The sequence below is a fragment of the Ochotona curzoniae genome, unplaced genomic scaffold, assembly GCF_017591425.1.
Source record: "Ochotona curzoniae isolate NIBS_2020 unplaced genomic scaffold, NIBS_Ocur_1.0 contig_3190, whole genome shotgun sequence".
Taxonomy (NCBI): Eukaryota; Metazoa; Chordata; class Mammalia; order Lagomorpha; family Ochotonidae; genus Ochotona; species Ochotona curzoniae.
The window spans coordinates 8719547-8745748 of NW_024465751.1; the positions used below are offsets into that span (position 1 = coordinate 8719547).

General features: G+C 44.6%; 1 protein-coding gene across 4 annotated transcripts in view; it reads left to right on the top strand.

Annotated features, from left to right (window-relative positions):
- The window catches only part of TATDN1 (TatD DNase domain containing 1), a 56697-nt gene that overhangs the window by 25933 nt on the left and 4562 nt on the right, over positions 1–26202 (top strand). For 2 of the 4 annotated variants that reach the window (XM_040979322.1, XM_040979323.1), the window contains 8 exons: positions 3217–3282; positions 9424–9473; positions 11506–11569; positions 12332–12475; positions 12576–12618; positions 17369–17454; positions 17538–17578; positions 21659–21735. In XM_040979322.1, coding sequence (XP_040835256.1) covers positions 3217–3282; positions 9424–9473; positions 11506–11569; positions 12332–12475; positions 12576–12618; positions 17369–17454; positions 17538–17578; positions 21659–21735 — 571 coding nt within the window. Of the gene's footprint in view, positions 1–3216; positions 3283–9423; positions 9474–11505; positions 11646–12331; positions 12476–12575; positions 12619–17368; positions 17455–17537; positions 17579–21658; positions 21736–26202 lie in introns of those variants that run through there. The other 2 variants (XM_040979324.1, XM_040979325.1) reach the window with 2 other exon arrangements.

The window sequence follows — 26202 nt, forward strand, 5'->3', positions numbered from 1 at the left end:
TCTCAAGGCTTTGGGCCATCCTTGACTGCTTTCCCAGGCCACAAGCAGGGAGCTGGATGGGAAGTGGAGCTGCGGGGATTAGAACTAGCAGCCATGTGGGATCCTGGCACATACAAGGCAAGGACTTAGCTGCTAACCTACTGCCCAGCCTGTGTCTCCTGTGTCCTGCTGTTGCAGACCCTGGGAAGGAGCAGTGACGGGTTAGGTAGTTGGGTCCCTGCTGTGCATGTGCTGGGAGTGCTGCTTTGAGTTCCCTCCAGGCTTTGGCCTCACCTAGCCCTAGTAGCTATTGCAAATACTTGTGGAATGAACCAGCAGATGGGGGAGTTTTCTTTGTCTCCCTCTCTCTTGCTCTGCCTCTCCAATTTAAAAATATATCTATTTTGGTGCAAAAAGATTTTGAAATGCATATACTCTAGGTCCTCTACAAAGTTCATGGCAAACGTGTACTATAAAAAACGATGCATGGAAAAAAGTTCATTCCACTAAAATAAGCTTTTAATTCCATTTCCCGTGAACATTTTGAAGTATGTTCATCTATGCAAATCATTGTGCTAGGTTTTAAGCATTATAGCAATGAGATACACTTTTTTTCTCATCCTGCTTACAATCTAGCTTATGTGATAAATTCCATTTACAGTTCTAGTATAGGAGGCTGTAAGTTCCTGTACAGGGACCACGTATTGGGCCTTTATTCATGCAGTTGAAGCAGCAGATTTGGTCCTCTGTGTAGCTCCTTTTCCATTACCTTAAATTGAGGCTCTCTTCCTTGTAAATACAAGCTCTTGCCAGTTTCCAAGTTAGACATTTCCTTCCAGTTGTCCCCTTCAAATTCCTTCTTTCATAAATACAGCAGCATGAGATGCTCAGGTCAGCTGTGCCGCCCTGCTAATGCGGTCCCTGCCTCCTGCTGAGTATTCTGCAAGACAAGTGTCTATAACACCCGTGGGGTCTGGCTCTTCTGGCCACCTCCTTCCTTAATCTCCCCAACCCTAACCCTAACCCTAATCTCTCCAACGGCTCTCAGAAGAGGAGCTGTGGCAGACCCTGGAGACTGGCTCCTGCTGTCTGCTCTGCAGGATTCCCTCTTCCACTGAGTAACTCATCCCTGGAAACCGAGGGCAGGAATAGAAGCCTCCAGGGAACCTCAGCTGAGCCAGTGGCCAGATGAGGCTGTGGCTTCCTGTTCTGTATTCTGCAGCGCAGGTGTTGCTGGTTCTCAGATGACAGCAGCTACGGCTAGGCCAACAGTGAAGATCCCAGGTCTCCTACACTGGGGGAGGGACCCATGGACTTGAGCCTGCTGCCCAGCAGAGTGTGCATCAGCAGAAAGCTGGATTGGAAACATCTTTTATCTGCTGGTTCACTCCCCCAAAAATGGCTCTAAGAGCCAGGACTGGCCAGGCTGAAGTCAGACACTCCATCAAGAGTCTTCCACTAGAGTGGCAGGAGCCTACTCCTTATTGAATCATCTACTGCTTCCTAGGCACATTAGCAGGGAGCTTAGTTCGGATGTTGAGCAGCCAAGACTTGAACTGGCAGTCTGATAGGAATGCAGGTACCCTAAGCTGTGATTGGACCACAGGTGACTCAAGTGCTGCATCAAATGCATGCTCAGTGTGACTTCTGAGATTTCAGGAGTGTTAGTGGGTCTGCCTTCAAGATTTATTTATTTTCATTGGAAAGGCAAATTTGCATAGAGAAGAGACAGAGTAAGATCTTCCATCTGCTCTTTCATTTCCCAAATAGCCACACAGCTGGAGCTAAGCTGATTTGAAGCCAGGAACCAGGAGCTTCTTCCAGGTTTCCCACGCGGGTATGGGGTCCCAAAGCTTTGGATCGTCTTCCACTTTTTTCCCAGGCCACAAGTAGGGAGCTGGGTGGGAAACGGGGCTGCCAGGACATGAACCGGTGCTCATATGGGATCCTGGTGTGTGCAAGGCAAGGATTTAGCCACTGGGCCATTACGCTACTCCCTGCCTTCCCTGTTCTGCAGAACAGGAATTATGTCTTACTTATTTTTGTATCCCATGTGTCTGATCCAGTAGCTGACATGTGGCAGTCCTGGATGTTGTTTGATAAGTGGCTACGTCAATGAAAAGTTTAGTAACAGGAGTTTTTATTTAAAGTAAACATTTTTTTTTTAGATTTTTTTTTTTATTTTTTCATTGGAAAGGCGGATATACAGAGAGGAGAGACAGAGAGGAAGATCTTCCGTCCAATGATTCACTCCCCAAGTGAGCGCAACGAGCCGATACTATGCCGATCCGAAGCCAGGAACCTCTTCCGGGTCTCCCACGCGGGTGCAGGTTCCCAAAGCTTTGGGCCGTCCTCGACTGCTTTCCCAGGCCACAGGCAGGGAGCTGGAAGGGAAGCGGGGCTGCCGGGATTAGAACCGGCGCCCATATGGGATCCCGGGCGTGCAAGGCGAGGACCTTTAACCACTTGCGCCACCGCGCCGGGCCCGTAAAGTAAACATTTTACCTGTGAGGTGGGTGCCAGGTTTGTGAGCCCTGGCAGTGGGGGATCTAGCAGGGATTGGGTCACCTGACCTGGTCCTGGCGCCAGCCTGTGAGGTGGGTGCTGTGTTCATGAGCCACAGGGCTGGGGGGTCGGGTGAGGCTTTGGATGCCTGGCCCGGGACCTTGGGCTTACCTGCAAGACCATGACCAACTTAGTGAAAAAGGTAGTGCAGTGGACACAGGCCCTGTTGTAAAAGGAGAATATGGCAGCTCATTTGGTGTCATAGGAGAATAGAACAAACTGGACAACTACCCTAGTCAAATGATGACAGCAAAAAAATCTTGGCAGATGGAGACTTGAGACTTGCTGTGTCATCCAGTAGACATTGGGAGGGTGACATCTCTTGGATCAGTGAAATAGACGGCATTTCAGAACTGTCCAAACCACTTGGGCAGAACCCTCGGAATATGTACACTTGAGACTCTGGGTTGATATGAGGTGGCAGTTCCTCGTCCTTGGCTAGTGGGACATTGGGAAAGTCATGTGTGGCTTCCCCCTTTGTCTCTCTCTTCTTTTCCAAGAAGAAATAGCAGAATTGGAGACAATGAATTCACCCAATTTTCCCTAAACCTCAATTCTTCCCACCTTGATCAACCATGTAATCATTATAAAAATTAAAATTAAAAAAGAAAAAACAAACATTTCAAATAGACTCTTAATGATTAATCACTCATTTATTTTTTTTCTCCACAGATATTGGTATCAACTTGACAGATCCTATGTTCAGAGGAATTTATAGGGGAGTTCAAAAGCACCAAGGTAAATGTTTCTGCCTCCAGGAAATCTTAAAAAGCATAATCCGCTCTTACAATGGAAATGATGAAGCACTCATTGTACATTGAAAACTCATTACAAACTGAAACGCATATAAACTATAGTGGTAAGCCATGACCGTGAATATTTATACAGCACAAAGTTTTAATTACGCCTCCTTTTTTTTTGAGGTTTAGTTTTGAATATAGAAATTTAGTTAACCATGTGCACAAAAGCCAAATAATTGTTGCTGTTTAGTCTGTTAAGCAGTTGAAACGCAAGGCATATAAAACAGAAATCAGTTACTTAGGGTGAGTATATCTAGCTTTAGCAGGTGACAGTATGGCATGACTGCAGAGGAGGTACCTGCGTGCTTCATCCCGCCTTTGTCCCTTTGCATCCATCTCGGAGGAGCTAGCAGCTGCATAGGTGGGAATAGCTGGTAACACGTCAGAGATTGGTGGGAAGCCTTGCCAAGAGCAAAACCACTCCTATTTGTCATACAAGTTCATTCCAAAAGCCACTTTGTCTGTTGAGAGGTGCCTTAAGCAGAAAATGACAGCAACAACTTTTTTGAAAGCAGAATTCCTACAGTAAGACAATTTGAACATTGCTTCAGAAAAGTGACTATACCATGTACATGCAAATAGGAAAATTAGGTTTTGTGCTTACGGATGAAGTAGCATCGTCGTGCTTCAACAGGTTAAGTCAGAAGGTGATCTTACTGTGCTTCCAGATGGTGGGAGGTGGAACGTTTCCCAGTAGGGAATGTTAGATAGCACTTGAAGGTAAATGTTAGCTAAATCTTAACCTTTACCTCAAGACATACCTTTTCTGCTGCGTGTAGATGCCTACACAGCATATTTTATGTGTCATTTAGCCATGTTGGAGGGTACTGAGTAAATTCCACCATATTCTCTTTGTAGCATTTAATGGATATCATACCTGGTGCCTGTTATACATACTCTGCTGTTTCTGTTTGTGCTCATTTTGTGTGTGCTTTTCAATATAATAAATTTCTTTTTTATGATGTTTACATAGTTAAGAACGAGGCATGCTTAAGCCAGAGTGGGTGTGGGTAGGTTGGGCTTTGCCACAGCATCAGCTGGCAGATGTTGGCACGGGAAAAAATTCTGTCAAGTTAAACTGCAGAAGCACCTGAAAAGTTTAAGATCTGGGAGTTGGGCCCAGTAGGGAAGCAGTGGGCACCTCCCTCTTGGGTTGCCACTCCAGCTGGTAAGCATGAGAACCAGGAAAAGGGCAAGCATGGTTAGACAGAGAGTGGCACCTGCTGGCAGGTGTGTGGGCTGGGTAGTAGGATTGATTGGGTTGAACTAAGTTTCAATGCCCATTAACATGTATGAGAGCTGAATGTGATGTGGGACAGACTGGACCAGTCTGTTGTACATACTGGTGGGCCTGATAGAGGTCATTGCAGGCAGATCCCACTAGGCTGTAGCTTCCACTGGTTAGCATGAGGGCAGAATATGTGGTGGGCAAGATCGGGCTGTGCTGCAACACCCATTACTTTGCGTAGAAGACAGGGCTGAAGACAACTGACCCAGCAATTGCATGTGTTAAGCCGATTGGGGCAACAGACTGTGTTGAACCCTGTACTGGCAAGCACACACAGAATTAGGTTTGGGATCACCTCAGATGATTTCTCGGATTTCTTTGGGGATCCCCTCAACGAAATCACTGGACTCAGAACCCCAGTAATTGCAAAAACATGGAAGCAACCAAAATGCCCATCAGCAGAAGATTGGATAAGAAAGCTTTGGTTCATCTACTCCATGGAATACTACTCAGCTATTAAAAAAAAACAAAATGCAGTTCTTTGTGGCTAAATGGGCCCAACTGGAAACTATAATGCTAAGGGAAATGAGCAAATCCCAAAAGGTTAGATACCACATGTTTGCCTTAATTTAACCTGTAATTTTTGTTTGGTTGTTTGTTATTTTTTGAACCTGTCATTGATACTGTCTCAACCCAGATGTTTTGAAGAATTGAACTTGCATTATTTTTGACATATTGTTTGCTCAATACTACATCAATTAATTCCATAACGTTGTATATTGATGCTGATGTTTTGTTGGGGCTTTTAACTGACCGGAACTTTACTCTGTTAGCTCTACCTTCAGACCAGAGAAGGTCTCCCCAAGCGGCCACTGAACTTATCTGGACAATAAGATGCTAGACTTTATGCTAGGTATAGGCTTGCAATGAAGGAATCTCAACTGAACTTGAACTGTGGTTATGCAGCAAGGTGGAGGAATCCACTATGGGGGGAGGGGTGGGGGGGGTGGAGGGAATCCCCAGTGCCTATAAAACTGTATCACATAAAAAAAAAAGAACCCCAACTGTGGAGGGAATTGCAGGTTCCGTGGTCTGACCGTGGAGTGCATGTGTGAGAGCTGAGCCTCCTCAGTGGCTTAGATGGAGCAGTGGACAGCATATCCAGGTGCACATGGAGGATATGGCAGTACATTGGAGTCTGCAGAGGACACCTGATACCATAACAGAACAGAGGACAGAACAAATTGATCAACTACCCCAAGTGTTGGCAGCTAATATCTGGGCAAATGGGGACTCTAAGGTGGACTGTGTAATTCAGAACTTTGAACTATCAGAACCTCTTGAACAGGACCCTCAGAGCATGCCCCACATCGGGGACCCTGGGATGGCATTGGGTGGCTGTCCTCCATCCCAGGGTATGGAGGCGGTCTGGGAGGCTGGGCTTCTCTTGTATCCCCCTTTCCCCCAATTACAGGAAAGAAGAGAATGTGGAAATGACGATCTCACCCACCTTCTTGTAGCCCCTGACTCTTATCACCCTAGTCAAGTGTATAAAAATCATCAAAAATAAAAATAATTATTTTTTTAAAGATTTTTAAAATTTTTATTTACTTATTTATTTTGCAAAGTCAGATAAATAGACAGGAGGAGAGACAGAGAGGAAGATCTATTTTCCGTCCGATGATTCACTCCCCAAGTGACTGCAATGGCAGGTGCTGTGCCAATCTGAAGCCAGGAGCCAGGAACTTCCTCAAAGTCTCTCACGTGGGTGCAGGGTCCCAAGGCTTTGGGCCATCCTCAACTGCTTTCCCAGGCCACAAAGCAGGGAGCTGAATGGGAAGTGGAGCTGCCGGGATTAGAACCGGCGCCCATATGGGATCCTGGCACTTTCAAGGTGAGAACTTTAGCTGCTAGGCCACTGTGCTGGACCCAAAATAATTATTTTTTAAAAACAAAATGAGGCATACCCATGTGAACCATCAGTTAGGGTGGGCAGGATTAACGCATGGGGGAAAGTGGATGAGACAGCTATTTCCAATCTCCTTTTGTCTTCCTGTATCTGGACAAAGCGGAGAAGAGAAGGGCAGAGAGCCACTCATAGCAGCCCAACCGCATCAGTGCCCAGGAATGGGGAACGGCTACCTGATGTCATCCCAGTGTCCCCGATGTGGAGCATGTTCCAAGGATACTGCTTCAGTGGTTTTGGTAGTTCTGAGATGCTACTGATTTCTTTGCTTCAAGGCTGAAGAAATCCTTCCAAGGTCCGTGGGCTGACATAGTCCACCTCAGAGTCTCCACTCACCCAGATACTTGTTGTCAAAGCTTGGCCAGGAGAGCTATCCAATTTGTTCTGCCCTTCATGGTGCTAGATGTCCTCTGAAGGCTTCAATGAACTGGTTGTCTTGTACCCCACCCCATCCTGGCTCCTGCACAAGCCATTGTGGTATGGTTTGGCTAGGCCCTGCCTGGTCTGTGCCCCAAGACCCCAACCCACATACCTGCCGGAAGCAGCCTTGCCTGGCCTGACCAACACCAAGCTGACTTACATGCTCACCAGTGGGAGCTATGGCAAACCAGGGGAGTTCCCCAAGTTCTCCCACCAGGCTCACTCCCAGACCCAGCTCTCACACATGCCAGTGGGTGTTAGGCCCTTAGCCGGCACAATCTACCCTTCCCCCACGTCAGCCTTTGCGTGTACTCATGGAGATTGCAGCCCAGTCTGCCCCACACCCAATTCTTGAGTGCGTCTGAACGTGCTAGCCTGGTCCAGCTGGCCTGTTCCCATCCTCAGTACCCATGAGTGTTGGTGAGTTCCATGATCATGCCTTGCTCAGCGCTTCCGGCAAACCGGTTGGCATTGCAGTTCCACGAGGGTTAGCCCATGATCCCCCACAGAATCTGCTCCCAGACCTAGTTCTTTAGCATGCTGGTTAGCGTCATGGCCCAGCCAGACATGTTCCACCCCCTGCTCTGACACTCACTAATGGGCACTGTGGTCAAGCCCCGGCCAGTTCAGAGTGCCCATTGGCAGATGTGAGAACCAGGACAGGATGCAGGACGGGCCGGGTGGGGCTGCAATGCTAACCAGTTTGTGTTACACCAAAACTGGGGACAGCCCAGGCTGGGCCAGGCTGCAGTATCCACCAGCGTAGCTGAGTCTGAGGCAGCCAGGCTGAATCAGGCTGCAACACCCTCTGGTGAATGCCGAGGTTAGGCAAAACATGCCACAGTAGCCACCAGCACATGTAACACTAGGGACAGAGGCAGAGAGCCTGGTACAGGGTCCTGCTAGACCACTGTTCCCTCTGCTGAGCAGCAGAGCTGGGGCTGGGGGCAAACCAGGCTGGGAAGGACTACAGCACCTGTGGCGTGCATGTAAGCTGGTTTAGCAGGAGGACAAGGTTAGGCTAAGCAACCATTTCCATGGGTGCATGCATGAGCCAGAGTAAGTGCAAGCTGGTTGGGCTTTGCCATAGCATCAGCTGGCAAGTGCTGGAAACGGGTGCAAGTCCTGTCAAGCTGGACAGCAGAGCCACCTGGAAAATGCAGGAACTGGGTCTGGGAGTGAGCCTATGGGGAAACTGGCCACTCTTTGACCCTTCCCACCCTGAACAGTGATGTGCGTGAGCATGTATCCTTCTCGATTCTATAAACATCACCAAAAATAGAAGTTAAAAAAATAATATCAATGGGGGGAAAAAGGAAGGTTTTTGTTATTTAATGTTGAATGTGTTGAAAAAACAAAACCAGCGGTGAAGTGGAAATGAAGCTATGCCTGAGGGAAGGAAAGGATAGACACACAAAGAGCAGTTTATAGAGAAGTATATCATGATTTGGGAGGTACACTTGGAATAGGCCTGATGGGGCCCGGCATGGTGGTTCAATGGTTAAAGTCCTTAACTTGAATGTGTCAGGATTCCATATGGGTGCCGGTTCTAATCCCGGCTGCCCTGCTTCCCTTCTAGCTCCCTGCCTGTGGCCTGGGAAAGCAATTGAGTACAGCCCAAAGCCTTGGGATCCTGCACCCACCTGGAAGAAGTTCCTGGCTCCTGGCTTCGGATCAGCGCAACTCTGGCTGTTGCGATCACTTGGGGAGTGGATCACTGGATGAAAGATCTTCCTCTGTCTCTTTTCTCTATATATCTGACTTTGTAGTAAAAATAAATAAATCTTAAAAAAAAAGAGAGACCTGATGAAAAATAATGATTAGCTCATCCTAAAATGAATTTGAAAAATGCAACGCCAACAAGTATCAAATTCAAGATGAATGAATCCTGATATTTGTTATTTTGCTTTTTTAGTTAACTGAGAAAAATTTGTTTAAAAAATGCTTATTCATTGAGTTTGCCTTAATTTTGGTTTCTTATTTTTGTAATGTTTTAATTTGACTTTGATTTAGTTGATAAAATTATGTCTTTGTATTTTATTTTAAAAAGTGACTACCGTATATATATTTTTAAGATTTCTTTATTTTTATTACAAAGTCAGAGAGGAGGACAAATAGAGAGGAAGATCTTTCGTCCGATGATTCACTCCCAAGTGAGTGCAACAGCCGGTGCTGTGCCGATCTGGAGCCAGGTGCCAGGAACTTCCTCCAGGTCTCCCATGTAGGTGCAGGGTCCCAAGGCTCTGGGCCACCCTCAACTGCTTTCCCAGGCCACAAGCAGGGAGCTTAATGGGAAGTGGAGCTGCTGGGATTAGAACCAGTGCCCACATGGGATCCCGGCGCGTTCAACGCGAGGACTTTAGCTGCTAGGCCATGCCGTCGGGCCCTGTATTTTATTTTAAAAAGTGAATACATGCATATTTTTATTTACCAAATTTTTGTAATTCAGGGTTTATCTTTTACAGATGACTTGCAGGATGTAATAGAGAGAGCTGTCCAGATTGGTGTTAAGAAGGTAACATCTGCTTCCTTTGTGATTCTTAAGTTTGGGAGGTCTTTTTATTGATATTGTACATTGATACTGTAGTTGATATAAAATAGAAAACCTTTCATTAGGAATATGTTGGAAATTGCACCATTGTCATGTCATTGTATTTGTATATTGGCAAAGAAATTATGTCCTCTCTTTCTGTCCTTTTTTCTGCTATTTGGAATTTTATGTAAAGTGAAAGATTGTATCGATTAGGAAATGTTTGAAATAATTAAAATATTAGATGTGGGCCACTGGTCTGATACTGAAGAATTAAATAATGTTGGTAAATGATATGCTTCCTCATATTTTTCTTTAGTTTTGGGAGCTTGCATCTGCTAATTTACTTCCCAAGTGCCCAGAAAGGCCAGGGATGAGCCAGACCTAAACAAGGAGGCAGGGATTTAATCCAGGTTTCCCATGTGGACGGCAGAGACCCACCTGAGTAGGCCCCACTGCCTTGCTGGGTCTGCGCTCCCAGGAAGCAGGGTTGGCAGTCTGACGTCAGTGGTGGACGTCCTGACCGGTGGCTTTAACTGCAAGCCCAGATGCCCATCTCTCCATGTTTTTTTATCATCAGCTCATCTGTATTTTATAGCAGCTGAGGATTGGGTTATGGCTCTATGTTCCTTGAATGGAAACTCATTGTCAATAATCATGTTAGAGACTTAAGCTGTTAGTATCTGTCATTTGCAATTCTGGGCAGTTGGAATGAAATTGTCATTTTGTTGGACATTTTATTTATTGGACTTTTCCAGTATGCTGGAAAAGTGTGCTGCCATCACTCCTTAAGAAGAGAGTGTTCCTGCTGGCGCACCGCGTGGCAGTCAGCATCCACAGCGAGCTCCTCAGTGACAGCTGAGCAGGGGTGGCATGCTATCTGGCAGGTCTGTGGCCAACTCTATAGCAGTGTGCTTATCTGCCACCAGCCGTCCGTGCACTCCTGCACACCCATGTGTAGTAGTAACTCATTGGTTCTCAAACGTCTTGGGTTCTGAGCTCTGTCACGCCCTTTATTTTTGAGAGCCCCCATCCAGCTTCTGTCTATGTGGGCTTTATCGACTGATGTCACTAAAACCTTTTTCTATTTTTAATTATTAATTATTCCTATTTTTGATTATTTTTACTTAGTTGATTAGGGTGATAAGGGTCAAGGGCTACAGGAAGGTGGATGAGATCACCATTTCCACATTGTTTTTTTTTCCTTCCTGGATCTTTGGGAAGTGGGGAGACAAGGAAAGAAGCCACACCCAGTCTCCCAAATGCCTCCAGACCCTGGGATGGAGGACAGCCACCCAGTGCTATCCCCAATATGGGGCATGCTCCGATAAACTGTTAACATAAATAGCATTTTTATATAGAGTCAGTATTTCCCAAAACAAAAACAAAGTTAGTACCATAAGAACAGTTATTTTACATTTTGTTCAATCTCTTTAGGTAGACAGAAAGAAGATGCTAAATTTTAGTATTTGTTTTGGTAGTCAGTTGTGGCATTGTGCATCCTGTGGCCCCTGGAGTACCTCCTTGTGAACTTAGGAGGAATGAGAGTGAAAATGACCAATTCCATCTTAGTGGTACTATGAACGTAGTTTGAACCTCATGTAATTCCTGACCCACACCTGCGGAACTGATGAATTAATCTTTACTGTTGATTCACTGATTTAAATGAATACAAATCTAAATTCTCAGGTCATGAGTAACGCAGTGTTTTGTACCAGACAATGCCTGTGTTGAAGGAACTTGGGGTACAAGAGGAAAGACAGACATGTGCACACACTTGACAGCAGAGTGGTGTATTCCAAGCAGTGGTGGAGGCGTGGTGTGCGCAATTATGAATGCACTTCTGTGTGTATGGGTGGTTTGGCAGATGATTTTGCAGCTGGGTTTGAAAGGAAGGGTCAATATGTGACAACTGAAGGAAGAAGCTTCCTAGAAGGGAGGAGCTGTGAGAATGAATGTTTGGGAAATTGTTCCTGATGTCCTGTTAAGTCGTTTTATTGTTTTCTTTCTGTTTCAGTTTATGATTACAGGTGGAAATCTGCAAGACAGTAAAGATGCGCTGCATTTGGCACAAACAAATGGTATCCTCATATTACTTTTACACAAAGCATTATGAATTAAGTAATTTTGGAGAAGTCTTTCTGAGAACTGCTTCAGGTACAATACAGTGGGTCATGACTGTAGAAACAACAGGAAAGTTGAGTTTAGTAAGACATGCTAAGGTGGCAGAATTCAGAGTACTCATTGGTCTCTCAGATGTCACAGAAAAACCAACAGCCAGGGTTGGGTAGGGACTGAAACTAGGAGCAGGGAACACGAATCACTTCTCCCCAATCACTTGAGCCCTGGCTGTCGCCTCCCAGGGTCTGTGTTAACAGAAAGCCGGAGTTAGGAGCCAGAACTGGATGTTGAACCTGGGCCTTCTGATACTGTGTGCGGGCGACCTAACCCCTAGGCTATGTGGCAACCCTGGGGAACGTGTTTTAACTGATACATTAAGAACATGAATCGAGACAGTCACTTGAAGGGTGAATATAAAATATAAAAATAGATGTTGACATTTGGAAAAATTGTTTCATCTTCCAATCTACAGTGTTCTAGAAATGTCAAGCTTTGTAAATAGTTGAATTATTTCATTAGCATATTAAACCAGTTTCATATTTATATAATATTTTGCTAAGGTATTCCAAAGACTCTTACATGATTAAAATGATAACAATTCTGGTAATTAACAATATGGCTGTTATTCAAAATCAGCAGAAATTATTTGAGGTACCTTCATTTTGCAGTATTAAAGTGTGAAAAATATTTTGAAAATAACACGAAGACGTATTTGTGGTTAGATATGTTTTACAGCACAGTCGGATGTCATCCTACAAGATGTGATGAATTTGAAAAGACTGGCCCTGATCTTTACTTAACGGAGTTGCTTCATCTTGCTGAAAACAACAAGGGCAAGGTTGTGGCAATAGGTGAATGTGGACTTGGTAAGTGTCGACCTAGTTATGAAGCGTGACTTTGAGAAGAAGTGATTTATTTTATGCAAATCATGAATAATTTTTTTTGTCCTTTTTTTTTTTTTGTAAGATTTTGACCGACTACAGTTTTGTCCCAAAGAGACTCAGCTCAAGTAAGGAAATGTGTTTCTTTTCGAAATTAATGTAACATCTAAAGGGTGATTTTCTTAAAGGCTTCTTATAGAAGGGCATTTTATCCATTTAGTTTTATTTAGGAGAAAAAGAGATAATCTGTCATCTGGTTTGCTATCCAAAGCCCACAACAGCTGGGGCTGGGCCAGACCAAAGTCTGGGCCCAGAACTCAGTCTGGGTCTGCCACACGGGAAGCAGAGGCGTTACCCACTGCTTCCCAGCCTGTGTAGCAGCAGGAAGCTGGAATTAGAACTGGGTGCAAATGTAAATAATGGGCAGTATGTATCAGAGCTGGGCATCAAGTGCGGCATCTTAAGTGCTCTGCCAAGTGCCCACCCCCTTGGGCCCGGCACAGTAGCTCAGTGGCTCAAGTCCTCGCCTTGCATATGCCAGGATCCCATGTGGATGCTGGTTCTAATCCCAGCAGCATTACTTCCCATCCAGCTCCCTGCTTGTGGCCTCGGAAAACAGTCAAGGATGGCCCAAAGCCTTGGGATCCTGCACCCACCTGGGAGACCCAGAGGAGACTATAGGCTCCTGGCTTCAGATTGGTGCAGCTCCAGTCATTGCGGCCACTTGGGGAGTGAATCATTGGATGGAAAATCTTCCTCTATCTCTTCTCCTCTCTGTATATCTAACTTTGCAATATAAATAAATAAATAAATCTTAAAAAAAAATGCCCACCCCTTAGAGTGGTTTTCAAAATCATTCCTATCATTTGAAAATGTAGCTGCATTAAGTGTCAGGATGTTGTGCTTTTTCCCTGTGTACTTCAGAGGTTAAGTGAAGGAGTGGGCATTTGACCCAGCAGTAAAAGCACTGCGTGGGATGTCCCCCTGCCCTGTTGGAATGTGTGCAGTTTAGTCCTGCCTCCTGCCTCCTGCTGGGGCGCACTCTGGGGGCCGCAGGTGTGGGCTCCCTGGTTGGGTCTGCTCATAGAGAAGATCTGGGTTGGACTTCGGACTCTGATCCACAGCCTGCCTCAGTCCTGCCTGTTGGGGGCATTCGGGGCGTGAACCAGAAGCTGGGAGATCTCTGTCTCTGCCTTTCGAATAAAATGAATTAATGTGGGAAATATCCTCACCTGTCGGCTCAAGAGATGGCCTGGGACTCAGGAAGTACAGTGAGAGCAAGACATTATTATCTGTCTTGAAAGAGCAGGTGTCTGGGGAGCAGGCCCACAGGAGCACTGAGAGCGACTCCCATCCTAGAGCCAGGTCCCTGCCCTGCTTCCTCGTTGGCTGAGTACTGTGGCGTGTCCAGTCTTCCCAGACATCACCTGAACTGCAAACCCGCCCTCTTCCTTCTCTGTGCTTTCCTTTCCCCTTGTGAGTGGGCTACCCCTTAACATCCTGTTTGCCCAGCGAGTTTTGCTGCCTCTACAAATCAGCAAGCAGGAATTTTTTGTTCTGTTTATTGTTAGAAGCAGTAATACAACCAGAAGAAAATTGCAAGTCAGGCAAGGAATTACTTTCATTGACAAACTTTAAAATAAAAAAAACCATTACAAAACAGGCAGGAAAGTCTTCACAGATAGTCTCTGTACTGACTTGTTTTGTTGTTCCCAGTTCCCATCAAGGGATTTTTTTCTTTTAAGGATAAGTCTTTACTGGTAGGTGCCCGTGCTCCTCAGTTTGTATTAGCAGTAGTTTATTTCACTGCTGGTACTTCACCAGCACGAGCCCGGGAGCTTTCTTTTCCTAACTGATGTGAAGTTCTCTGGTCAAATTGCTTGAGCTCAAGTTGTTTGCATAAAGTGTTCTTTTTTGCCTACCCTGTGATCAGAAGCTAACTTGCAAACTAACTATTAGCCTCTGTAATCTGGGGCTTGGTCCGTGGGGTTGGATGGAGAGGTGATTATTAAGTGGCAAGTCCTGTCCACTGTGCAAAGCCAGAAGCTGGCCTTGCCATACAGTGAGGTTTTTATAATAATGAGCACATACTTAATTGCTAGTGTTTGCATTATTTTAGAGGTTAGGGACATGGTGGCTCATAGTATTTCTTGAGCTCTGTTTCCTCCAACTTCTCATTGATATTTCGTATCAATATTTAGTCCAACAGATTCTAAAGAAATTATTTAAAACCCAAACTTGGGTTATGTTTGGGTATGAAGACATTGGGGCACCCATTTTAGGAAAGACTATTTCTTTAAGGAGTGCATTTCTGTTTCTTATTTTAAGAGTTAGCATGTTCAAGGTACTAAGAGATACTCCAGGAAAACAGTTTTGTATGTCAAAAGAGAATACGGAGATCTGGCACAGTAGCCTAGTGGCTAAAGTCTTCACCTTCCATTCACTGGAATCCCATATGGGAGCAGGTTCTATTCCTGACTGCTCCACTTCCTTCCAGCTCCCTGCTTGTAGCTTGGGACAGCAGCGGAGGATGGCCCAGAGCCTTGGGACCCTGCACCCATGTGGGAGACCCGGAAAAAGCTCAGCTTCGGCCATTGTAGCCCCTTTGGGAGTGAACCCGCGGATGAAAGATCTTTCTCTCTATATATCTGCCTTTCTAATTAAATAAATATATCTTTTTAAAAGAGAGAGAGATGATGTAGGAACATGTATAAGGTTTAAGTTAAATACAGAGAATTTGCTTCCTCAAAATAAAGGCTTTGGGAGAGGTAAACCCATTCATAAAAGTAAAACAGGACTTGGTGTCCTGTTTTCAGCCAAATCTATGTGGCCTTTCTAAGTACAAGGCAGGAACACTGCATGGAAACAAGAAAACAAATAGAACATTCCCCCAATGTGTCCTCTGGATATTGTCATTATATTCAAGGACCTTTGAACCAAGAGCTTCATCTAGGTCTCCCACAGAGATGACCAGGGTCCAAACACTTGAGCCATCTTCTGCTGCTTTTCCTACGTCATTAGCAGGAGAACTGCTTTGGAAGTGAAGCAGCTGGGACTTGAACCAGTGCCCATATGGGGTGTCAGCATCACAGGTTGTGGCTTTGCCTGTTACACCACAACACCTCTAATGTAGGTTTTTGTTCTTGTTGTTCGTTTTTTTGTTGTTGTTGTTTTGGTTTTTTGTTGTTGTTTTACGATTTAGGCTAGAATTTTGTAATCAGTGTATTAGGCTTATTCCCAGTTTGTCATGTTGTGTAGTGTGGCTCAGGACATAGTGCTGTATCATTAAGGTTATTTTGAGGATTAAAGTGAGTACAATATGTAGCAATTAGAAAACCCATTTTATGATGTTATTTTCATTTTTGAGAAACTAGCTTTTACCTGTTTATTTAGTAAATGGTTGAATTTGGGTGTTAAGGGAGTCCTTTTGCTTTCAGCTCAGAGGCTATAACTTCCCTGATGACAGCACATAGAAACAGATTGCAACATGCAGGCGGCTAACCATCAGTGTGAAGCTCAGCCTGGCTTCTGATTCAAGTGAGCAGGCTTACACCCCTGTTCCCCTACTTGGCAGTCCCCTGTGGCCAGGGCTGGTGGTGATGTCCTGTGTCACCAGTATATGCTACAGGCATGAGGTCCCTAGGGTAACAGGATGAATAGCCATGTTGTTTCCACTTGCTTGGAAACTTGTTAAACATTGCTGTTTGGGAGAACATTCCTGGTCACCCCAAATGTAAACCTTACACTTCTGCTGACAATTGGTAGGAATATGCTACTTTTTCCCAGTAGTTATAATGAAGAAATTAAACAACATCTCTGGAAATAATTTTGCCATCCCAGAAAATGAACTATCCCTTCCTAGAATTTTTGTATTGTAAAAGCCTGCTGCTGTGGTACATGTTTGGCACCACACTTAAACCTCTGTTTGGAGCCATGCCCATATCCCATAAGAATGTCTGGGCTGCAGGTCTGACTGAACTTGCAGTTCCAGCTTTCTGCTAATGTGCATGCCACTGATGCCCACCCTGGGAGGCAGCAGGTGAGAGCATATGGGTGGTCCAGCCTGGGCTGCTTTGGGCATCTGACAAGTCAAACAGCTATAGAACCTCTCTCAAGCAAGTAAGAGTTTTTAAAAGCCCTCTGATGAACTCAATGGTTTTAATAGGTGACTATTTGCATGGTATAATCCCTAGAGTATGAAATTATTTTTTAAGTAGAAGATTTATTTACTTTAAAAATTTATTTGTTTATTTATTTCTAAACATAGAGGGAGAGGCACGAAGAGATCTTTCATCCACTGCTTCACTCCCCAGATGGCCACAACTGCCGAAGCTGGGCCACGCAAATGCAGGAACTTCTGAGTGGAAGAGGCCCAAGCACCTGGGCCATCTTCTGCTGCTTTTCTCAAGCCATTAATAGAGAGCTGGGGCAGAACTGGCACAGCCAGGACTTGAATGGGTGCCCACTGGGATACTGGTGTCACAGGGAACAGTCTTACCTACTATGCCACATCGCTGGCCACCAAAATCGTTCTAGTTAAAAAGGAGACAGATGTTACAGTTCAGTGTTAAGCTGCCATGTGACACATTTACATTCCTTTTCCTATTCGAGTGCTGGGTTTGAGTCCTAGCTACTCTGCTTCTGATGCAGCTTCCTGGCAGGCAGTGACTGGGACCCTACAAACCACGTTGGCGAACTAAATGAGATTCTGGGCACCTTGGTTCCCGCCTGACACAGCCCTGGAGAGTAAACCAGCAAGTCAGATCTCTCTCTCTCTCTCTTTCAAGTAGTTGAAAGTGTACATTTTAAAAAAAAACTAAACATAACTTTCTCTCTCACACTAAAATGTTTAATGAGGATAATTCTTGCATTATGCAGATATTTTGAAAAGCAATTTGAACTGTCAGAACAAACAAAGTTGCCAATGTTTCTTCATTGTCGAAACTCACATGCCGAATTTTTAGGTGAGTCAAAACTAACATTTAATATTTAAGAATTTTATGGGGATGAAGTTACTTGCTAAATGTTCTTTGTTTTTAATTCACAGACATAATGAAAAGAAACAGGGACCGCTGTGTAGGTGGCGTGGTAAGTATTAAATAGTTGGTTTTTTTTATTATGTTAACCACAGAAGCACATTGGTTAGTAAAGTTGGCTTCTAAAATAATTCCAGGTTCAGTGATCAAGTTATTAAGGTTCTTCTCGTTGTTTGAAGGACATGTCAATTTACAGTTGGGTTTCTGGGCCAGATGTGGCACAAACATAAATCACACTGTTTTACAGTTCCTTTGTACAAGGATGAATACAGAATTCTGTTCATGAGAAAACCCCTTGAAGTTATGACACGTTCTAACTATGCAAGACATTCTTTTCCTGGTCTCTTCTGTCACCCAGTCCTTAGTGATCTTCAGTTTAAATTCTAAGAAAAAAGGAAACTGATTTTTACAATACCTTAAAGTATTTGAACACTTGCTTCAGGTTGCCCTCCTAACTTTTTGACTGCTACATCCACCTCCTAGTTACTCGGACCTAGAGACCATTTCCCCTCTCTGGAACGTGTGTTCTACTGTAGGTCTTCTCCCATGTGGTCCTTTGAACCATTCAGCTGGGGACATCTCCCCTGCAGGGCAGCTACCCATCACTGAATCAGGGGTCCTTTTCAGTGGTTCTGTAATCCCTTTCAGACCACAGAGTTTTGTGAGACACAGCCTTAGAGAAGTGCACATACAGATTGTCCCCCACAGTGCCAGTGGAGACTGTCTAACACAATGCTTGTGCAGGTATATAAAGTCACAGACAGTGGCCTAACCCTGCCCTTCCTCTATGGGTGCTGCCTTGTGTGTGTCTCCGTGTCCAGGGTGATACCATCTGCCTCCTGTGGCTTGCTGTCAGCAGTGTGAGTGCATACACCTTCTATAAGTGCTGTGGAGTTAGGATTGCTGTGGACACGTTTCCTGTGGTTTACTGATTGTGACTCATCTTTTAGGAACTTTAATTACTGTCCTTGGGATAGGCTGTTGGTGGCATTATAACCTATAGCCTCTCTCTCTCTAATTTAATCTCTAAGTAAGAGTTCATTTGAGTGAGTCCATCATTGCTTTAAAAAGTTTAAAACAATATCAAATCCAACTTAAGTGTTTCACTTTTACACAAAAAGAAATTGCCAAATAATGAATAATTCTGAAATGGTTTCTGAGGAGTCACATTTAAAACTCATCCTGGTATTAATTGAGGTTGTGTTTTCCAGTCAGCTTCCAGAGCTGCAGGTTCTGAGGGAAAAAATCACCCCTTTGCAGACAGCTGTGCATCACTGGTTTCTTTATGTTGAGACCATGGGAGCAAAAGGCGTCCAGAGGACTTTGAACTTGGTAGCAGCGTCATATCACTTGTCAGGTTTCCCATGTGCTGGACCATTTCCCAAATGCTCACATGAGTTGAGGTTGGGGCACAGAAATCTCGGGTCTCCCACACAGCCAGCAGGGACCCAACTGTTCAAGGCATCACTGCTGCTTCCAGAGTGCTCAAAGCAAGAAGCTGGGCTGAGGAGCAGAGCTGGCACTCAGACCCAGGCATATTGACAGTGGGGTGCTGTGTGGGTCACCTGCCGTGACTTTAGCTTTTAATTATTTATTTTTTTAATATTATTTTGATGATGTTTACATAGATGATGATGTTTACATAGTTGATCCAGGGTCAAGCATCAGAGGAAAAGTGGGCAAGATCATTGTTTCCACATTTGCTTTTTCTTCTTCCTGTATACAATGGGAGAGACCACGCCCAGCCTCCTCCTGATGTCATCACAGGCTCCCTGGGTGGAGCATGTTCTGAGGGTTCTGCTCAAGTTCTAAGATGCTGTTGATGTCACTACTCCAAAAATGAGGAAATTCATCCCAGGTCAGTTGGCTGACATAGTCCACCTCAGAGTCTCCATTTGCCCAGAAATTGCTGTGAAGTTTCACTGTGGTAGTTGATCAATTTGTTCTGCTTTCCTTCCTCTGCTTCCTCTATACAAACCAATGGGTACTGCGGCCCAGCCCAGCCCTGCCCACCACACTCTTGGCCATCACGTACACCATGGGGAGGTGCAGCCCAGTCAGAGTGACCCCAGTAACTCCCACTGGACCACCCCCAGCTCTGATTCCTGTGCCTGCCAGCATGTACAGTGGACTAGCCTGACCTTACTTTTTAAAGTAGCGTTACCATGGTGTGTTTTTTTTTTTTAGTGTTTTATTTATTTATTTATTTATTTTTTAATTATTATTATTTTATTACATTGCATCATGAGACACAGTTTTACAGGCACTGGGATTCCCCCCTCCCCTCCCCAAAACCCGCTCCCCCCCCATGGTGGATTCTTCCATCTTGTTTAGAGCCTTACAATTTTACAATTCTTTGATGTAGATCAGAAGCAGTCTACTCATATCGATTATTGATTCCTTGATTACTTCACAATATCTTATTGCATGAGATACAGGTTGTTTGGGGTTGAAATAATATTACTGTTTCAGATTGACATCAATTCATAACAACCACATCAACAACAACAACAACATCGACAACAAAGTATATCACCCTGAAAAAAAGTAACACCACTGAATAGCCAACACATGCATGACAAAAAGGAAACACAGAAGTCTCTCGGGAAAAATGGTGCCATCATATACTTCATAAGCACATGATGAATTCTACTAGAGAATAGAGATTATTTGGAAGCAACCAAACTGAAGTAAAAACATCAAAAAACCAGCATAGATTTGATTACATAAATAGATCCAAACCATGAAAAACTGTGTCTTTTAAGTAGAAGCACACCATTCTCATCCTTGCTGTCTACTGAGCTGCTAGTGATTACATTTTAAAAGCATTGTTCTGGGCCCCGCATGGTACCCGAGGGCTGAAAGTTCTCGCCTTGCATGCTCGAGATCCCATATGAGCGCCAGTTCCTATCCCAACCGTTCCACTTCCCATCCAGCTCCCTGCTTGTGGCCTGGGAAAACAGTCAAGGATGGCCCAAAGCCTTGGGAACCTGAACCCATGTGGGGGACCCAGAAGAAGCTCCTGGCTCCTGGATTCTGATCGGCTCAGCTCCAACTGTTGCAGCCTGTTGGCGAGTGAATGAGCAGATGGTAGATCTTTCTGTCTCTCCTCTCTGCAAATCTGCTTTTCAAAAAAAAAATAAATAAATAAATCTTAAAAATAATAATAATAAAATGCTCTTCTCGCCTCTTCCAGATGATAACATTTTTCAAACTTTCTATGCTCTGCCTAAGGTTATGGTTCCCTACTCCTCCCCCCCACCCCCGCCCCGGGTCTGCACAAATGCCGAGACATCAGCATGGCTACTGTTCTTACTTCCAGTCATTGGGGATGATGTTATAATTGTAAAACAAGGTTTTAAAATATAATTGTAGGAGCTGCATTATGGCATAGTGGGTTCACAGTCCCAGCTGCTCTACTTTTGATCCAGTGAGCTCCTTTTTTTTTTTTAAAGATTCATTTCTTTGTATTGGAAAGGTGAATTTTACAGGGAGAAAGAGAGACAAAGAGCTTCCATCCACTAGTTTACTCCCCAAATAACCAGAGCTGAGCTGATCTGAAGCCAGGCATCAGAGAACTCTCTTCCAGGTCTCCCACATGGGTGTAGGGTTCCAGAACTTGGGCTGTTATCCACTGCTTTCCCAGTCCACATGCATGGAGCTGGATAGGAAGGGAAGCAGTCAGGACACGAACCAGCACCCATATGGGATTGATTGCAGTGCTTCCAAGTGGAGGATTAGCCAATGGAGCCATTGTGCTGGCCCAATCATGCTGCTTGCTAAGGTGCTTAGGAAGGTAAAAGATGATGGTGAAGTCCTTGGGTCTGCCACCATCTACAAGACCAGGGTGGAATTCCTGGCCTCCTAGCTTCAGCCTGGACCAGACCTGACTATTGCAAACATTTGGGGAGTGAACCAGTGACTGGAAGAGATCTCTCAGTTCCTCACCTCTGGCACTCGGTCTTTGACATAAATCTGTTAAAATCTAATTGTAAGGAGAATCCCCACATTTGCAACCTTGTAACCCCAGAATACCTGACATAGATCTATATTTTTTCTTAGGAAATCTTATCAGTGTTATTTAAAATTTCAAGGGTGATTATTATAATAAGAATATCCCCCTCATCCTTAGGTGCATTCATTTGATGGGACCAAGGAAGCTGCTGCAGCTCTCATTGACTTGGATCTTTACATAGGTTTTAATGGTTGGTACGTTCTTGTTTTTAACTTTTTATTAAGAAGATTTTTTAAACTGTCTTGGAAAGAACAACTGATAAAAGATTTATTTTCAGTAAAGTTTGTGCCTGGGAAGTCAATGACTATTTACATAAGAAATTAAATAATGTGGGTTGGGGAGAGAAAAAGAAATTAAAGAATGTGTTACCGTTACAAGTTAAAGCTCAGAAATTAACTGAGACGGTATGTTTTCCAAATGAAAGTAATGTTGTGTGTTAAAAGCTGATTTTTCCTAGCAGTCTCCAGTGTATCCTACTGTCATTTTTATCTCTTTAAAACAGATGTAGACCCATCGTGTCTGACTGTGGCCAAAAGGTTATTCTGTCTACAGTCAGCTTATATGTTGCTGTGGACCAAGAAACCCAGGCTCAAAGAATTGAATAAATGGGAATCAGGTTACTCCATGTGGGAAGCTCTGTCCCCTGGCTTGTTGCTGGCGGCCGTTCGGCTATGACATCACGCCTAAATCTCACACAGTGGGAGTCAGCCAGCTGGGCCTGCCTCTGTGTCCTGTAAAACGCAGGGTCGTCACAGGGAGTCAGCGCAGCTCATTAAACAAACTGCAAAGCAGGACAATTTCCTTTCCCTCCTCAGGGCACCATTCTCCTGCATTTAATCCTTTTCCAGTTAGCATTTTTGACTAAAATTATATTAGGAAAACAGAATCATGGAATGATGTGTTTGCTATAGAAATCAGAGTTTTTAAAATGTCTTACGTGCTTCTTTCATATTTAAAATCATAGTTTAATTTATACATTAATATGGTGGCGTGGCTTATGAGGCTAAAATCCTCACCTTGAATGTGCCAGAATCCCATATGGGCGCCAGTTCTAATCCCAGCAGCTCCACTTCCCATCCAGCTCCCTACTTGTGACCTGGGAAAGCAGTTGAGGACGGCCCAAAGCCTTGGGACCCTGCACCTGTGTGGGAGACCTGGAGGAAGTTCCTGGCTCCTGGCTCCTGGCTCCTGGCTTCTGATCGGTGCAGCACCAGCCATTGCACTCACTTGGGGAGTGACTCATCGGACAGAAGATCTTCCTCTCTGTCTTTCCTCCTCTCTGTATATCTGACTTTCCAATAAAAATAAATAAATCTTATTAAACATATGCAAAATACACATTGAAAAAGGAGTACAGCATTAAAAGCCAAGTGGTGCATGTGTTTCCACATCAGTGCCCCGGCATGCACCCTCTGCTGGTTGTCACCCAGTTTCCAGATGACGTGCATAAGCTCTTGTCTCTGGCTTCTCCCCATTGTCCATCTCATCGCGGTATAAAAGCCTCTTAGCCCCATGTCCCAGGTTGACCTGTACTTCCACTGGTCTATCTGTAGTCTTCTCTGCATAGCCACTTCAGAATGTTTGGTTTTTATGTCTCTTGAGAGTTTTCATAATTATATCTATGTAAATACTACCGACTACTGAACCATAGAGGTATCATTTCTTGTACCTGGAATGATTTTCTTCCTATTTCAGTTTGCTTGGCTTTTTTCAGAACTTAAAGGCCTCACACACTTTGCACAGTCCTGGAAAGTGTCCTATCCTGTCTGCCCCCGTGAGAAACCACACCGACCCGGTCTGGGCTATCACATTGTGCCGTTAGCTCCTGACTGCTCCATCTGTCTGTTTCCAGTTGCACTTGAAACAGTTCAAGTTGTTTCCAGCCCCATCTCTGCTGTGATGGATCCTGGTTTTCTCTAGACGTGTATCTTCCTCTTGTTTTGGTGGAGCACAGCCTTTCTGTTCACTGCCAGAACAAGTCAACTTTTTGGATTTGACGTGTTTGAAAATGAATTTGTTCTATTCTTACTGTTAAAACTTTGTCCACATAATGAATGTGGTTTCACCAAAGCATGCTGTTTACTTATTTCTTTTTCTCATTGTTATATGGGGGGAATGTTAAATTTTAAGAGAAGGGAGTTTATTGTTTTATTTCACCAACTTTAAACCCTAACTCTTAGATGTTTCTAAAACATCTTGACTTTGTGACAGTACGGTTTTAGGCTAATCCTGAGCGTTCCCTCCCATATTAATATTAACTTTAGAACTTGTTCAGAACTGCTGACAGTTCCCTCCCAGCCCTCGTACTGTCTCATTGAAATGAAAATACAGATATTCAAAAGGAGTCTACGGCCATACCACCCTGAACGCACCTGATCTCGTCTGATCTCGGAAGCTAAGCAGGGTCGGGCCTGGTTAGTACTTGGATGGGAGACAGATATTCAAAAGGAAAAAAACCTGTGTAGGTGGGTGGGGTTTTGCTCACGGAGAAGTGTTTAGTAGTTTCTGGAAGGCAGAAATCCCAGATGGTACCACAGTGACAGGGTTGGATGATTGGCAAATGGAAGTTCTGTATTATTCTCATATGCATGTATTTGAAACTCTCCCTAATAACATTCTAAAATATAAAATATAAGTAATCACAGTTTTTAGTGAGTGAATGAACTGCAGTAGATGTAAGCAGTGGGAACATTGATTATTCAGTGCTGTAAAGCAGTGAGCTGCCAAGCCATGCCAAGACCGGGAGGGGATTTCAATGCATATTACTAAATGAGAGAAGGTGATCTGAAAAGACGACATGCTACATAGTTCCAATCATGTGAAATTCTGGAAAAAGCCCAACAGTGGAGACAGTGTAAAGATCATTGGTTCTTAAGAGTTCCCAGAGAGGGAAAGGTGCATAGGCAGGTGTTTACAACAGTGGAAGCAACTCTGCAGGAGGCTGCTATGGTGGATACATATCATTGTCCAGATCACTGAACAAACACCACCAAGCGTGAGCCTGAACGTGCACTGTGCATGCTGAGTAATGATGATGTGCTGCTGTGGGTTCCTGTGTTATCACAAATGGTTCAATGTGGTCTGAAACTTGGACAGTGGGGGAGGCTGTGCTTTTGTGGGGGCATGGGGTGAGGGGTCTCTGTACCTTCTGCTGTTTTGCTGTGAACCTAAAGCTGCTCTAAAAATGAAAATTTGTGATTATTATATATTTTGATATTTAGTTTAGTTTTTTTTGTTGTTTTTTTCAAGATTTATTTATTTTTATTGCAAAGTCAGATATACAGACAGGAGGACAGAGAGGAAGATCTTCCATCCACTGATAGACTCTCCAGGTGGCCATAACAGCTGGAGCTGTGCCAGTCTGAAGCCAGGAGCTTCTTCCGGGTCTCCCACACGGGTACAGGGTCCAAAGGCTTTGCTTTCCCAGGCTACAAGCAGAGAGCTAGATGGGAAGCTGGGCCGCCAGGACACGAACCAGCACCCATATGGGATCTTGGCATCTTTAGCCACTACGCTACCACACCCAGGCCTTTTAATTTTTTGATGATGTTTACATAGTTGGTCAGGGTGGGAAGGGTCAAGCATCAGGGAAAAGTGGGCAAGATCATTGTTTCCACATTTGCTTTTTCTTCTTCCTGTATCCGGGGGAGGGGAGGATACAATGGGAGAGACCACGCCCAGCCTCCCCAGTACCTGATGTCATCACAGGCTCCCTGGGTGGAGCATGTTCTGAGGGTTCTGTTCAAGTGGTTCTGCTCAAGTTCTAAGATGCTGTTGATGTCACTACTCCAAAAATGAGGAAATTCATCCCAGGTCAGTTGGCTGACATAGTCCACCTCAGAGTCTCCATTTGCCCAGAAATTGCTGTGAAGTTTCACTGTGGTAGTTGATCAATTTGTTCTGCTTTCCTTCCTCTGCTTCCTCTATACAAACCAATGGGTACTGCGGCCCAGCCCAGCCCTGCCCACCACACTCTTGGCCATCACGTACACCATGGGGAGGTGCAGCCCAGTCAGAGCGGCCCCAGTAACTCCCACTGGACCACCCCCAGCTCTGATTCCTGTGCCTGCCAGCATGTACAGAAGACTGGTCTGGACTGTCCCATATCCCTTTCAGCTCTCATACACATCATTGGGCATTGGAGCCTAACTCAACCCCACCAACTCCACCTTCTAGCCCACCCTCCTGCCGGGCCCACCCCTTCTTGGTTCTCATGCTCCCCAGTGGGAGTTGCAGCCCATCAGAGAAGTGACTATATTTCCTTTAGACAGCATTAACTTTTCATCATATGGCAAATCTCAATAGCAAAGCGTAGTTAATGTAAATTCATACTCAGGGCCTATGGGTCAGCTGCGGTTTGGCTAGGAGGCTGAGCTCTAAGCACAGGTCACATGTTAGGTTCAAATCTGTGTCATGTGTACTCACTTGGGGTGTCCAGGCTGACAAGGTGACTGACTGTGACTCAATACGTGCTACGCAGAAGGTGTCAGTTGCCCTTCCACACCCCAAGAGTCCCTTTCAAGCCCGGGGCCATGTTACTCTGTTGACTTAAACCAAGGCTTGAAGGCAAGGCCAGACTCATGGAGTTCACCCCTGCTTGGAAGAAGACATCATTCTACTAGAGGAAGGTAAAGAATAGGCAGCAGTAATCCATGCTCTAA